Source organism: Myodes glareolus, chromosome 11 (assembly GCF_982192425.1).
Source record: "Myodes glareolus chromosome 11, mMyoGla1.1, whole genome shotgun sequence".
Classification (NCBI taxonomy): domain Eukaryota; kingdom Metazoa; phylum Chordata; class Mammalia; order Rodentia; family Cricetidae; genus Myodes; species Myodes glareolus.
Window position 1 is genome coordinate 65,425,712 of NC_142036.1, and position 15,930 is coordinate 65,441,641.

General features: G+C 39.7%; 1 protein-coding gene across 8 annotated transcripts in view; it reads right to left on the reverse strand.

Annotated features, from left to right (window-relative positions):
- Mia2 (MIA SH3 domain ER export factor 2) overlaps positions 1–15,930 on the reverse strand; it is a 71,063-nt gene that overhangs the window by 29,174 nt on the left and 25,959 nt on the right. For 3 of the 8 annotated variants that reach the window (XM_085697602.2, XM_048415815.3, XM_048415812.3), the window contains exons 7-14: positions 14,481–14,612; positions 13,356–13,377; positions 13,166–13,254; positions 10,062–10,130; positions 8,452–8,478; positions 7,851–7,961; positions 4,493–4,564; positions 2,993–3,097 (exon numbers count right to left, since the gene is read on the reverse strand). In XM_085697602.2, coding sequence (XP_085553728.2) covers positions 2,993–3,097; positions 4,493–4,564; positions 7,851–7,961; positions 8,452–8,478; positions 10,062–10,130; positions 13,166–13,254; positions 13,356–13,377; positions 14,481–14,612 — 627 coding nt within the window. The remainder of the gene's footprint in view (positions 1–2,992; positions 3,098–4,492; positions 4,565–7,850; positions 7,962–8,451; positions 8,479–10,061; positions 10,131–13,165; positions 13,255–13,355; positions 13,378–14,480; positions 14,613–15,930) is intronic. The other 5 variants (XM_085697604.2, XM_085697601.2, XM_048415816.3 and 2 more) reach the window with 3 other exon arrangements.

Consider the following 15,930-nt stretch of genomic DNA (forward strand, 5'->3'; position numbering starts at 1 on the left):
CCTCCCTCCTTGCTCCTGTCTTCTAACCATGCAACACTCATTTTAGTTCTGCCTCTCCTCTCATCTCTGTTTCTTTACATACATACATCCCGTTGGATGTCCATCCCTGCTGGCTAGCTTCAATAGTGCTGGAAGGTGCTGTGCATGCTGCCAGGGGAAAAAAGGAATCATCAATGTCACCAACCTGTGAGCCACGCAAGCTACAATAACAACCTGCCTGACAAGATATGTCTACTGGTGTAGTAGTGGCAGAAATGTTATGAGGAACCAACTACTTTCTAGTTGAAAGTAGTTCAATCAGTTGAGGCCAGCTCAACAGGATGGAACCCAGCACAGCACAGTAACACACACCTTTCATCTCAGTGCTCAGGAGGCAGAGGCAGGGGGAACTCTGTGATTTCAAGGCCAGTCTGATCTGCATAGGGAGTTCCAGGATAGCCAAAGTTACATAGAGAGACTTTGTCTCACAAAAAAAAAATTTAAAAAAAAAGAAAAGAAAAAGAAAGAAAGAATCCATTCCTGACAATGTTAAGGAGTCCTCTGGTCTACACACAGTTACACATATGTATCCACATGCACACATCAACACAATCTCACGCACATCCACAAATCAATAAATGAAAAATTTAAATTATCACAATAAATACATAAAATAATTCTAGTAACCCACAGAATCAAGAGTTGTTTCTAGAATGAGTGTCCAACAAATGAAAGAAACACAGTGTGGCACCTCATCATGTCATCTCACAACGCTGAAGACAACAGAAAGATTAACAGCGTGTGAGGAAGCCACACAGCACCAAAGGAGGAAAGAGAAGACAATGCAGCAACGTCAAGAATTTAATTTAAAAAATGCAGCACAGCAGACAGACCTCCGGGTTTGAGGCCAGCGGGGGCTACACTGTTGAGTTCAGAACAGCCAGGACTGCTACACAGACGAACCCTGTCTCAAGAAACAAGCAAACAAAAATGTGGAACAAACGAGTATCTAGATAGCAGAAGCATGAAAGAGGATGGGGAGCTGGAGCAACTGCCCAGTGGTTAATACACGCAGTTTCTCCAAGGTCCTGACTTCAGCCCAATACCCCATCAAGCTGGTCGCAGTCACCTACAACTCCAGCTCCAGAGGATCCGACACCCTCTCCTGGCCTGAGGCCACCTTAATCACGACCACAAATGCACACAAATACAGACACATAATTAAAATAACAAATTTTTTAAAAAATCTTTTTTCAAACATGAAAAACAACAAGCATTTTCAGCTATGCAACCTCCTTTTAAAATTACCTCCTGTACCTCATTATCAAAAAGTTAATCAAAATAATTAACCACAAAAGAACAGGTGTTTGATACAGGAAATAGCATGCTTAAGATGAGAAAACCAGAATCCTTGGCAGCTGAGTGAAATGAAGCCTCAGGACCAGAAGCCCAGCAGAAATATGGTACATATTCTTTTCTTCCTTTCTCTTTCCCCCTTTTTTCCCCCTTGTTTTTTTGAGACAGGGTTTCTCTGTGTAGTCCTGGCTGGCCTGGACCTCACTCTGTAGACCAGGCTGGCCTCAAATTCTCAAAGATCTGCGTGAGAGCTGGGATCAGATCAAAGGCGTACACCACCATTGCCCCACAGAACGCATTCTTATTGCACCAAGAGAATCTAAGTTCCCAAGAAAAATGGCTCCCAGAAGAAAACGAAGGGAAGGGAGACGGCTCGGTGTTTAAGAGTGCCTACTCTTCTTGTGCAGGACTTGAGTTTGGTTCCCTTTACACTTCTCAGTGGGCTTATAACTGCCTGAAATTCGAGGTCTGTGGGAGGTCTGATACCTCCGGCCTCTAAAGGCACCTGCACATGTATGCACACATTCACACCCAAAACACACACACACACATAATTAAAAATAATAAAAATAGAAGAGAAGGAAGAGAAAGAGGTGGCAGCAGGCATAGTGACAGATATCTATATTCCCAGGAGTTAGGAGACTGAGTACCACAGAGTGCCTTCCAGGCCACCCTGACTACACTAGAAGACTTTCTCCAAAAATATAAATAAGATAATAATAATACTAGAATCTTAAATGAACAAATTAGCCAAACCAGGCAGTGGTGACACACATCTTTAATCCCAGTAAAGCATGTGCTAGTTTGCCATAAAAACTGGAGGTAGTGATACACACCTTTAATCCCAGCACTAGAGAGGAACATAAAACAGGAGGAGACAGGTCTCACACACAGTCTCATTCTGAGATTCCTGAAGGCAGAATAACCATTTCAGACTGAGGTAGAAGTAAGAGCCAGTAGCTGACTGTTTTGCTTTTCTGACCTTCAGGTTGAACCCAAATTTCTGTCTCTGGGTTTTTATTAATCATGCTACAAAGACTACCTATGCGGCCATACACAATGGAAAAATGACAGTCTTGTCTCAAACAGTGAAGGTAAGGACCAACACCAAGCCATGAACTGTGCACATTTGAACTCTCACACAAAACACACACACGTGTGTGTCTGCACACACACCTCAATATGCACACTGTGGAAAGGAAGGAAGGGAGAGAGGGAGCAAGGGAGGGAACAGAAGACAGGGAAGAGGCTGAGAGGGAAAAGGGCTGGGAAGAGAGAGAGGAGGAAACAGGGCAGGAAGACAGAATTTTCATGCCAAAAATTGTATTGGGAGACAAAAGGGAAGTCATGCACATGCAGGTGCCTATGTGAGGAGGATGAGAATGAAAGCTACATTTCCATCTTCCGTGCCCCCAGAACGCCTTCCTCCTCTGGACCCCCGACCGGAATGCATTCTCAGCTGTGAGGAGTGGTGCTAGCCGCTGCCTCCTGTGAACGTCAGAAGGCTGACTGCCTTGGCTTATCTCTCTTAGCCGCTCAGGAGACAGAAGTACGCAGGGGGCTGCTGCTCTCAAAAGCCTGCTCATTCATCGCACGGCTCCTGGCACCCAGAGCTTCGAAAACTATATTCAGACCTAAGTCTCTACAGACGACAAACCTGCTTCTGGTCTTCCTCGAGTTCAGATCTTTCATTCAAGGCCTCTTTTATTGCTCCCTTAAGTCGTTCTTCATTGATTTCAAATACTTTAAAGGTAGTTTTCGACTAAATAAAAGAAATGCACAGTTTATAACAATTTAACAGAAAGTTTCATGTTTATGTATTCTCCACAGAACATAAAACTTAAGCAAAGGCCCAAACAAGTCACTGTTAACAGCAGCAAAGGTAGCACCAACACTACTCTGACACAACAAACAAAGGCTGGCCGTGATCCAGGGCCCCGCCCTACCCTACCACTCATTTGCCATGTGACTCTGAGCAAATTATTGAACCTTCCGTGTACTATGTGGACAATTTTGTTAATGACTGAAATAGGAAAGACAAAAAAGAACAATTTCTAGCTACTGACTTATAGGCTTATTTAATGATTTAAAGTACTGTTTGCCTATTTGCCAGGCATGGCTTTACCTGCTACCTGGTACAGAATGACCTGGAGAAACAATAGGTTGTTGCCTTAAGCAACCTGCTGACTGCCACGTACGCTTTGGAAAAATCTTACTTGCTTGCCTGATCACTTTGTGGTTTTATAATACAAACCGGACCCAGAATGGAAGCCTTTCAGGAGCGGTCCTGACTTCAGTCCACTGATGACATCTCTCCTCTTCCACGCTTACTAGTGCCCAAGTACTTATTCCAGAAAGATCCCATACTACTTACTCTGTCTCCTACCCTAAACGTCAGACTGCAGGAAGTGACTGTTTACTGTTGTTACATATACACACAATTTCAGAGTGCTCAGCTACAGCCATAGCTTAAATCTACCCAGGAAAAATAAATTTCATTGAAAATAACTCGAGTTAAAACAAATGCTTATCTAAGACTCCCCATATTTCAAATACTAATGTAATATCTTATTACCTAATGTGTGACTATTCTTGGTAATCATCTATATAGGAAATTAGCTAAAACTGAAGCAAACTGTGAGTAATTTTTCTTATTTAAATCATTTGAAACAGAAAGACCCCCCCTTAATCCACATCCACACTTTCTGGCAGCAGCCTATCTAAGGACATGAAAGGAGGAAGCTTTCGCTCTTTGCCTGCCTCTCCTTACTCTTGCTGGCGAGTCCATTCCTTCACTCGCAACAGACCCTACTTCTTCGGGACTCTGGTGTATACTGAATATCAGATGAGACATCTAGCCTCACGGACTGAGAAATTACTGGTCTCTTGGACTCCTTGTTGGTAGACAGCCATTGCTGGACTAGTTGGACCACAGCCTGTAAGCCACTCTAATAAATACCCCTTAAATAGGGAAGGAGGGAGGAGGAAGAGGAGAAGGATGGGGGGGTGGGAGGGAGGGAGATATCTATATATGTCACCCTGTTAGTTCCATTCCTCTAGAGAACACTGACTAATATACCTAATAATAGAAATAACATGAAAACATAAATGTTCTTCAAAAGTGACAGACCAATTAAAGTAATTCAACTTAACTTACTTCAGCCACTTGTGATTTAAGAGATTTTGATTCATCTTCTAGAGATTGTATCCTTTTTGAAATATCAGCTATCTGGAAAGACAGTATCAGTCAATAAGTATTTAATAAGTCCCTTTAGCTCCAAGACAACATGTATTAGTTAGGTATATTGTTAATTTATTATCAATAAAAGTGAGAGGCCAGATGAAGAGGACTTGCCAGCTTGCTTATGATGTGCTCACAAGGATTTTACAAATTACATGACAATAGTACGTCTTCTCAAATTCAATGTATCATAGTACTTTTCAGGTTCAAGATAAACCCACAAATTCATATTTCAAATAACCTCACACACATCAAGATTTTCCTGATGCCAGACTTTAAATTTAAAAAGTGTTATAATATTTCTAATAATATTTTTAAGTTAAATATACATATATCCATTCACATTTCCCATCTGGCTATCTTCTGCTCTGTCATAGGCCCAAAGCAGATTTTTACTAACCAGTGGTAATAAAACATATTCACGGCATACAGAGGGGAATTACACATCACCTCCCCCTTTCTGTCTAAATAAAAAGGAAGATTTTAACTTTAACACAGTAAAATTACATATAACAAAACAGGTATCAAGCAAGAATTATAGTTACAACATTTATATCTACCTTTTATCATAACTAAGAAAACTATAATTATAACTATTCTTCAATTCCATCAAAGACCCCAGAAAGATATATTACCTATTAAGTTAACAAGAAGTGCATTATAAGCAACTTCTAAAACTCTAGAATTGACAGAGACATCTCACTGCCTGGACAGTCACCCAAAGTTCTTCTGTAACATTGGGGCATCTATCTTCAGCCTGCAGGCCCAGAGTATCTGGCAGACTTCCCCATGAAACAGGAAATTTGAAGATCTGTTTTGCCTTGTAAGGGCAAAGTTCATCAGATGCTTTCTTCTGTGTCCTACAAAAAATGCCTGGCAGTTCTTCCATGAAGCAAGAACCCTGAAGGACTGTCTCACCTTTAGGCAAGTTCAGCAGTCATTTTTCTGTGGGTCCTGCATGTCCAGTTTATACAGCATGTCATAAAGCAGTACAGGCAAGAGCAGTCTCTTGCCCAAATGGCTAACAAACTCTATAAGGAGCCTCTCCAATACCCATCATCCTTTTGAAGTAGATTGGTGCTGCCAGGAGCAGGCATGTCTCATTGTTGAAAAAAAGTCTAAGATATTAAAACATTTAAAATGCCATATTCTGTACATCTTTGAAAGGTTTGAAGAATACCTATCCGTCTGAAATACATCTCTGTACACCTAAAAAACCACTAACATGACTACAAGCTTGACTATTACAGACGACTATCTATTAACTTGTATTTAATAATACATTACATTTTTAAATGAGCTGCACAAAAAAATACCTTAATCAAGAGAAGAAATATACATATAACAAAATTGACCTTATATTTGTATCAAGAGACCATGATCCATACCAATACAAAGTATTCATCTCCCCCTTTAAATGAAAACAATAAACAATATTTGGGAATATGGGCATAGTTCTTTCCAAACTGCTTCCTGCTTTTTGTTGGGCAAAGTATTTGGGGGGTTTCAGGGAGCCCTTTCAGGGGTCTTGGTCCATCAAACCACATTTTTACTGTATATACGTTTTTCTCTCTCTCTCAAGCCTACATACATTTTTTTAAACACACTAAGACCCATTCAGAGGTCTTTTTCATCTGAATCTGTCTTTATTGCATATCTGTAATCATTTTCTGACCAGAAGCGCTTTTTGCTTTTTAAATGCTAAGTGGGCATGGCTAGGGACAACTCCACGGCCCTGTCTGCTTGCTCCACCCAGTCCAACATGGCGGAGGTAGTTATACTGACAGCTCTGCAAACCATTCTCTTCCCCCCACCCCAACCGCAGCTTCAGGGACACAGAGGGTCTTTGCTTCCATTAAGCAATTTGTAACACACTGCTCAAAGACTCCATTTAAGTACAGGATCTTCCCAAAGAGACAGAGCTATTTGTGCCATCAGTGCCAGAACCAGAAAGTCATTTCTTAATGAAGTCACGCAGTTATTTTGCTGCTAATGCTGAGTCAGGAAAACCTCTTAAAGGAATCGTGCCTCTACTTGCTTCTAGCAAACAGAGCCCACCCAAGAAAATGCTGCTCCCATGAAGCCATGTTTAACTCTCTCTCTCTCTCTGTGTGTGTGTGTGTGTGTGTGTGTGTGTGTGTGTGTGCAGAATTCATTTCCAAGCTCTCTCAGGTTTTATGTGGATGTAGCTGGCTCACGTTGGCGTGCCATTTTGTAGTGGGAGATTGCTCATTTGTTTCTTTGCCTCCCAGACCCAAAATAATCACACAGAAACTACATTAATTACAACACTATTTTGCCAATAGCTTAGGCTTCTTACTAACTCTTTCATATTAAATTAACCCATTCATATTATTTTGTATGTTACCTCAAGGCTTATGGTTTACCGGTAAGGTTCCAGGGCATCTTTCTCCTTAAGCAGCTACATGGAGTCTCCCTGACTCCACCTACTCACACTCTCTCTCTCTCACTCTCTCTTGCTCTCTCTCTCTCTCTCTCTCTCTCTCTCTCTCTCTCTCTATATATATATATATATATATATATATATATATATTTTTTCATATTTCCTGGCTATATTCTGCCCCTTCACAGGCCCAAAGCAGCTTCTTTATTAACCAATGGTAATAAAACATATATATTCACAGCATATAGATCCTTCACTTGAAATATGATTATTCAAGTTATATTATTTATGTTACTTTCACAGCAAATATGGAAATTTTCTTTGAAAATGTAATGTATGAGAGCGCCAAGTATTGGGGAACATACTTGCAATCACAGCTCTTAAGAGGCACAGGCAGGACGATCAGGAGTTTGAGGCCAGTCTCCATTACACAGTTATACAGACTGGGCTATAAACCAAGACTGTCTCAACAAGAAAAAAAGAATATGCAAAAAAGAACTATGATCACATCTGAAAAGTGAAAGATTAGATCTGGAAATTTTTGTTCTCATGGTCTTCTACATTCTATTTCTTTTGTGCATGAGCTTTTTGTTTTGTTTTGGTTAGATTTATTATTTGGTTGGTTGGTTTGGGAATTTTATTTATTTATTTTCATTTATTTACATTTTTGAAGATAGTGTCTCTTCTCCCTGTGCAGGCCAGGCTAGCCTAGAACTCCTGACTCGTCCTCCCAAGTGCTAGGATTACAAGCTTGTACCACTATGGTTGGCTTACATGTAATATTTTAATCACTATCAGTATTTATTCAATATTTAATCAAAAGTATTAATATGTAAAATTCATAATTCTCTTGGAATACACAAGACTCACCAACTCATCTTGTTCACAATATTTAGCTCTCTCTTCTTCTAGCTCCTTCTCTAGAAGGAGTACTTCATCTTCAAGTTCAGATTTGGATTTTTCTAGATTTTCACAAGTTGCCTAAAATAGAAAGCTAATTTTAATAAGCTAGACATACGAATTTTTAGTTAGGGTAAAAAAAATCAAATGAGTATAATCAAACAAATTTATAAACACTTTATACATTTGTTCATTTCTGTAATATTAAAATAGCAGCAGGTCAAGCAGTTGCCAGCAACTTCTATAAAGAGTGTAAGTATTTCAGGCTCCCAGCAGCTAAGCATGAGAAACAAAGACTACCCATGAAGGAATTAATATGGCTACATTCCAATAAAACTTATTTACAAAGACAGAAGACTGGAGAAAATCCACCAAGCACAGCTTGTCAACAGTTCTTAAGCATGTTAAAAAGCATGTTACAGGTGAAAAGGACAAGTTTAACTTAATATAAAGAATGTAAATCAAGATTGCATCATATTTTCCATTGAATGACATATTTTTATAATAGTTTTAATTTAAAGTGATTAATGATTAGATTCGTTTTTTATTTTAAATACTATAATTAACATACCTCGGATATTTGTGATCCTTCAACAAACTTGTTAAAAGAAGACAAAAGTACAATGTGTTACAGTAGTCCATACCTGTTTACCTGCATCTCCCCAAATCTGACTATTTCATCACCGGACTTCTGACTTGAATCAAGATTACTCTATTGGTTTGATTTTTACCTGCAAAGTCAACTCTCAAGCTTTGTAAAACTTGTATTTCATTATAGTCTGTGCCCAACTATGACTACTGTCCTTACAAATGTTTACAATTACTAAAAGTAGCAGATAATTTTCTAAGGTAGCTAATGTGACTGCATCTCAACTCATCTTACTCATAATTCACATATATTTATAGTCATAACAAACTTGTATGCTTATATTACCTGTAATACCAATATTAGATTGGTCTGAATAAATATTTCTTTGTTACCCAGTAACAACTTTTCTGTTACCATGAATACCAAGCAGCTTCTAAAACTATGTTTTGTTTTGTGGCATTTGCTTTGATTTTGTGCATGTGTTTGTTTTTTGAGACAAACTTGGCAATCCTAAAACATTAGCCCCCCAAGTGCCGGGATGATAAGCATACCCCACCATTCAGAGAAACTAATAAATCTCCACTGGGATAGCATTTATAATAGAGGCAAACAATAGAGAACAAAAGGTTCTCGATGCTCACTGAATAAACCTACAAAGAGTTCCTGAAGCTATTCACAGGTAACAAAGAAAAAAAATAAGGATTTATTTGGAGTCTAAACTTCTTGTGGCTACTACAAGGGCATTCTAAATCATAAGACGCAGACTCCTGTGAGGACAGACGATGACATTGCCACGCCAGACTCAACACAAAGGCACAATGTCGATTATCTATTTTAACATCAGCAGGGGCAGACGGCTTCTACCACCGAGGCTCACGACTCCCTTTTTACAACCCTTCCATCTGTAAATAGTATCAAGGCACTCCATCACATCCTCATCTGTCTGAGAAGAGGAACCCTTGCATCCTCTAAGACAGGAGAGTTAACTGTGTGTCTCTCAAACTCCCCATTCAGTGACATCATGTACGGACTGAAAAGTGGCCATGACAAAATGTGTACACAGGGACTGATCTATAGACAGGGATTAAACATTCACCACCATGCCACTATTTACATACAAACCTCTGGTCTAATTCTAGTTAATGTCTACTAATATGGTAAGGAAAAAAAGTAATATGGTCACAACTTACTTGTCTCCTATTATGCTTGAATTTGTGAAAGAGTTCTATGTCTCTTTCCTGGATCAAACTATGTCAAAAAAAGGAATGGATGGTCTCTTCAATGCATTCTTAGGAATACAGAATAAAGGATTTCTTTCTATAAACCTATAGATTCTGATAAACTGGTTATGTATCCTTCAGAACAAGTTAATAATAAGAGCTCAAATTGTTTTGTTTTCAAATGTTTTATGCCACCTACAAATGTTCTGTTTCTGCTTTTTCTCTAACTTTTAAGATCCAGATACGCCATTTCCTATTTCTCTGAAATTATTATTTTTGAGAAGATAACATTTTTAAAGTTTGTTATTTAATAAGAATCTTTTCCCTAGCTTTTAAATCATACTTTTTGGTTTGTTTGCTTGTTTTTTTTACCTCCAAACTGTGTACTTCTGACTTCTTGTCAAAGTTGGCCTCCTTTAAAGATGACTCTAAGCCTTCATACTGAATGAAACAAGGCAACATGTGAGTAAAAACTACAAACTTTATCTCAAAGTGTATCTAAATAGACGCCTAAAAGGAAAACAATCTATTTCCACATATGTAAAATTCTCTTGGAGCAAAGTGGTCCCAAAGTCTGCTGGGGGTGGAAACTCTAAAGCAAGTGCATGCTAATGAGCACTCAAAGAAGTGAGAGCTCTATCATCCCCAAACAAATTAACAGGAGACGACGCAGCACTGGCCATCAGATATTTACACAGAGGACAAATAAAGCAAGCAAGGAAGATAAAATTTTTAAAAGACAAAATAATCAACAAGGAATAAAAAACTAAGAATAATAAAATAGAAAACAACCCAAGATTTGGCAAGTCTTTAAGGGGGTGATTAAACTGAAGACTATGTTGTTTTTGAATCAAGCTTCCTGCTGAACAACAGCTAGCTAACACACCAAAGGAAAGGGTCTGTCTGGAGGCCTCTGAGAACTACTCAAACAGCAAAGACGAACGGGAGAAGAGAACCCTGCAGACAGCAAACCCAGCGGTGTGCATTTCTTCTTCCAATAAGAGACTCACACAGGCAGGGAACTAGGTAAGGATTTTAGAATTAGAAGCCATGATGAAACAATGTGTACACTTCAGGACCTGCTAAGTCAGAAGAGCTTTAGGACAGGACCCCGTGCTTTCCTCAATATTTCAAAAAGTATCATTTTGATAACTAAGCAAGAAATAGACAACACAAGAAAAAGAAAATAGGTCAATGTGTCTGGAAACAACTACCGCAAAATTCTCAATATATTTCTAACAAATGAAACTTAAAAGGTTAGAAATCTAATCATGTGGAATTTACCCTTGACACTAAAGCTAAACAGTCAGTGTGATTCGTCACTTCACCAACCCACATGAGCAAACACAAGCACATGGATCAACACAGAGCTGAACAAAATTCAGCTTCCTTACCAAAAGGTTTATGTGTAAGAGGAAAGACCCCCATGACAATAAAGGTCATTTATGGAAAATACAAGCAACACAACAAATGGAGAGGAAATGAAAGCGGGGCAAGGACAGCCCCTTCCTCATTTTATTCCTCATTTGTGTGCTTATTACTTTAATCTGTAATTTTTATTTTCCAATTACTTCTACATACTTTTTAATTATTTTTATTTATCTATTTGTTCTGAACATGTTAGGTGCTTGGTTGGTACGTAGGAACTTGTGCCTTGGTGGGAAAGGCTCTTCTACACAGCCTTTTCCTCTAACCTAATACATAAAATTTTCTCTATTGCTTTTCATAGCTCTGACACCTACACATTTCCTATTTTGCTAGTGTTCCCTTTCTGACCCTTCTTTATGTCTTAAATACTGGTAAGTAATATTTTCTCTGTGGCTTTTCATATCTCTAACACTTTTAATCCCAGCACTGAGAAGGTAGAAGGCCCACATCCAGCACACACATATACATGCAAGCAAAACACTCATACATACAAAACAAAAATAAAGAGCACTTATTTTTGATAAATAGGACTCAGGTTCAGTTCCCAGCACTTATACAGCAGCTCACAACTGTCTGTAACTCCAGTTGCAGGAGATCTGACACCCTCACACAGACATACATGCAAGCAAAACACCAATGCATATAAAATAAAAAAAATGAAGAAGGAGGAGAAGAAGAGGAGGAGGAAGAGGAGGAGGAGGAAAAGGAGGAGGAAGAGGAAGAGAGCTGGGCAGTGTTAGTGTACATCTTTAATCCCAGCACTCTGGGAGGCAGATTCTCTAAGTCTGAGGTCAGCTTGATCTACAAAGCAAGTTCCAAGACAGCTAAGGCGACACAGAGAAACCTTGTCTCTTAAGCCTCAGCACCTCAGAATGTGTGTTATTTGGAGACAAAACCTTTAAATAATAATGGATAAAATGAGGCAGTAAGATGACCCTAACCTAGTATGCCTGGTCTCCTAAGAAGACAGAGTGAGACATGGCAAGCAGGCAGCACTATCCACAAGTCAAGGGCCAGGCCACAGAGAAAGCACAGCCTACCTATGCCTCCATCTTGGACTCTTGTTTTCAGAACTGTAGGAAATTCACCCCTGTTGCTAAAGTGGCATTTTGTCACAGCAGCCCTAGCAAGCTAACTAAGCCGAATGAAAACAGTAAGTAAAGTCTCTACGCGATGACAAGTAAGGGCACCACTACACCCTTGGTAAGCAAAACTCGACACATGACACTACACTAAAATTCTAATCCTAAACCTCTACCTTCTAAGACACCAAACAAAACAGAAATGTTAGCCACAACATATTTGCAATCCACACATCTGACAAAACTCATATATAAGATATAAACTATTCAAAACAAAAGTCCTACTTCTATATGACATAAAGAAAAAAAGATTATGAGTGCTTTTAAAAGGGTGGAAATGGGCCAGTGAGATGGCTTGGTACTTAAGGAGCTGGCCGCCAAGACTGACTTCAATCCCTGGGACCCACATGGAAAAGGAGAGAACCGACTCCTCCATGTTCTTTTCTTTTTTAATTTTTTTTTTATGATTTATTTATCTTTATTTTATGTACATTGGTGTGAAGGTGTCAGATCCCCTGGAACTGGATTTTCAGACAGTTGTGAGCCGCCATGTGGGTGCTGGGAATTGAACCCGGGTCCTCTGGAAGAGCAATTTGTGCTCTTAACCGCTGAGCCATTTCTCCAGCCCAACTCCTCCATGTTCTACAATCACGACACAGATGCCTTGGTACATGTACACACTCAACAACACAAAGAGACACACACAATAATAATGTCCTTTTTAAGGCGAAAAAGACTTAAAAATGCAAGTTCACAAGAAGACTATCTAAATGAACAATAAACAAACGAAAGTGCTCCACCTGGTTAGTCAGGAAAGATAAGCACTAGACATCACCAGGGTGGCTGCAAAGAGAAGGCCTAAGTGAGGCAGGTGCTCGGCAACGGAGCTCTGATGGCCCTGAGTGACCCACGAACAACCACTAAGCCCCACGCTCTCCACTGACATCATTTTCAGACACCTCTCACCTCCTTCTGAACGAGGCTGAGTTTATCAAGTAGTTTACATTTCTCTTCAATTAGTGCTGAAAGTTCTAGAGCAAGTTTTCTTTCTCTTCCTGAGAAAGCAAAAGAAAGATTATTACTATAACTAAACTGTTACAAGTTTTATTAATTATATACAAGCACGGGATCTAAGACAGAATAAAAAAAAACTTACCCACATAAAATCGGCTTTGAATCTGAAACAAATTTTTAACAAAATTGCATTAAAACAAATACACCTTCAAGTAAATCTATATGACTTTTCCTAAGTTAATAACTTTCTTATGGCTTTACAGTGAGCATATGACCCAAAAGCATTCTATTCCCAGTGAAAACAATGCTACCCAGTGGGTCTCCCACCCTAGAGCCACATTGTGCTATCATATTATAGGCTCTGAGACAGCCGCATTATAAAGACACCTGTTTAATTCCACTTAAACCCATGTTTCCCAGCCTGGAGAGATGGCTCAGAGGTTAAGAGCACTGGCTGCTCTTCCAGAGGTCCTGAGCTCAATTCCCAGCAACGACATGGTGGCTCATACCATCTGTGCCTTCTTCTGGCCTGCAGACAGACATGCAGACAGAAAAGTATATACATAATAAAGAAATAAATCTTTAAAAAAAGATGTTTCCCATGCACATATTTGGCCCTAAGAAAAAGTAGTTTTTAATGCCAGCACTCAGGAGGCAGAGGCAGGCAGATCTCTGTGAGTTCGAGGCCAGCCTGGTCTACAGAGCGAGTTCCAGGACAGGCTCCATAGCTACTGAGAAGCCCTGTCTTCACAAACCAAAACAAACGCAGACTCCCCCCTCAAAACAGAAAAAAAAAAAGAAAAGGGTGGGGCTTTGGAACTAGTGTACAGTATTCCTACAAAGAAAATCCTTTCAAAATTCCTTACATGTGAAAACATTTCTCTAAATCCATATTCACTTTCCAATAATTACATATTACCATGAGCAGCCCAGAACACTCTGCCCTAACTTATTTCCCTGAAATAACAAGTTTCTCCAAACAGTTGTTCTGTCTAAAGACAGAATGAGGGTTGGAGAGATGGCTCAGTGGCTAAGAGCACTTGTTACTCTTGTATTGGACCAGGATTCAATTCTCATCACCCACATGGTAGCCCACAATCATCAGGAACTCCAGTACCAAGGATCCTCTTCTCAACTCTGTGTGTACCAGAAACACAGGTGATACACATACATACACGTAGGCAAAACAGTCATACATATAAAATAAAATGAACTTAAAAAACACAAACCCAGAATGACCATTCTCTTAGTCTGAGTGGTTACTTACTGATCGGAAGGCTCTCCACAGAAACAGGAGGAAGACAAGCAGTCCACCGGTAAGCACACAGATCACCAATTCCATTGAAAATCCATTGGCACTGAACTCTGCTTTCATATCTTCAGGCAATGCTGCCACGACCTTCAAGACAAAAGAAGTTAGCCTATCAATGCAAGTCTTCCACATTCCACAGTCGTGTGGCTGAGGTCAGCTCTAGGAATATGAAATGGGCTGCCATGTAATACTGAGCAGAAAACCTCCGACCATGTTTTCTTACAACTTACAAGTGTGCTTGTACTGAGAGACAAATGTGGTGTGAAACACAGAGGTTTTCAAACAGGAGCTATGAGGAGATTCCCAGAGCTTAACTCCAGTAAAGTTTCAAGGATAAGGAAGGGGCAGCATGGAGCGTGCCTTTAATTCCAGAACTCCAGAGGCAGAGGTGGGTGGATCTTTTTGAGTTCAAGGCCAGTCTGGTCTTTAGAGTGAGTTCCAGGACAGCTAGGACTATTACACAGAGAATCCCTGCCTTGAACAACAACAACAAAAAAAATGTTGTGGAATATATTAGTTTAAAATGTGTTACACTCATTTATACTTTGGAACATTTGTTTAATGATGCAAAGATGTGTTGCATTCTTTTATGTTACATCCTTTTTTTTTTAACTCTGTAAAGCTGTGTTACTTTGCCTGCCTAAAACACCTGATTGATCTATAAAGAGCTGAATGGCCAATAGCTAGGCAGGAGAAAGGACAGGAGGGGCTGCATGGCAGAGAGAATAAATAGGAAAAATCTGGAGAAGAGTAAGCAAGGAAAGGAAGAAAGGAGGACACCAGGGGCCAGTTACCGATTAAGAAGGACAGAAAGACACATAGAATAGAGAAAGGTAAAAAGTCCAGAGGCAAAATGTAGTTAAAGAGAAATGGGATGATTTAAGTTAGAAAAGCTAGCTAGAAACAAGCCAAGCTAAGGCCGGGCAATCATAAGAATAAATCTCCATGTATTTATGGAGCTGGGTGGCAGGCCCCTGGAGTTTAAAAAAAAAAAAAAAACTACAAAAGAATATCAATGACCTGGGTTGGGTACTTTTCACTGACTTAAAAGTCATGTTTTATCTATATGCATTGTGTTTGACAAAACATTTCCCTGCAGAGGAAAAACACAGATCCAGTGTCTGGAGCCTCCTGCCTCCTCCTCTGCTTACCAAGAGGGACCAATTACAGATGCCTCTTCTCTGCCCAACTTTAATGTGGGTTCTGGGGATCTGAACTCAGGTGTCTTCCCCACCGAACCATGTCTCCAATCCAACTACGGAAATTAGAAAATACTTCCAGGGGATGGTGAGATGGTTCAACAGTTAAGAGTACTACTGATGGTTCTTCCAGAGGACCCGAGTTCAATTCCCAGCATCCAACAGGGTCCATAATTCCAGTCCCAGGGGATCCGACACGCTTTTGT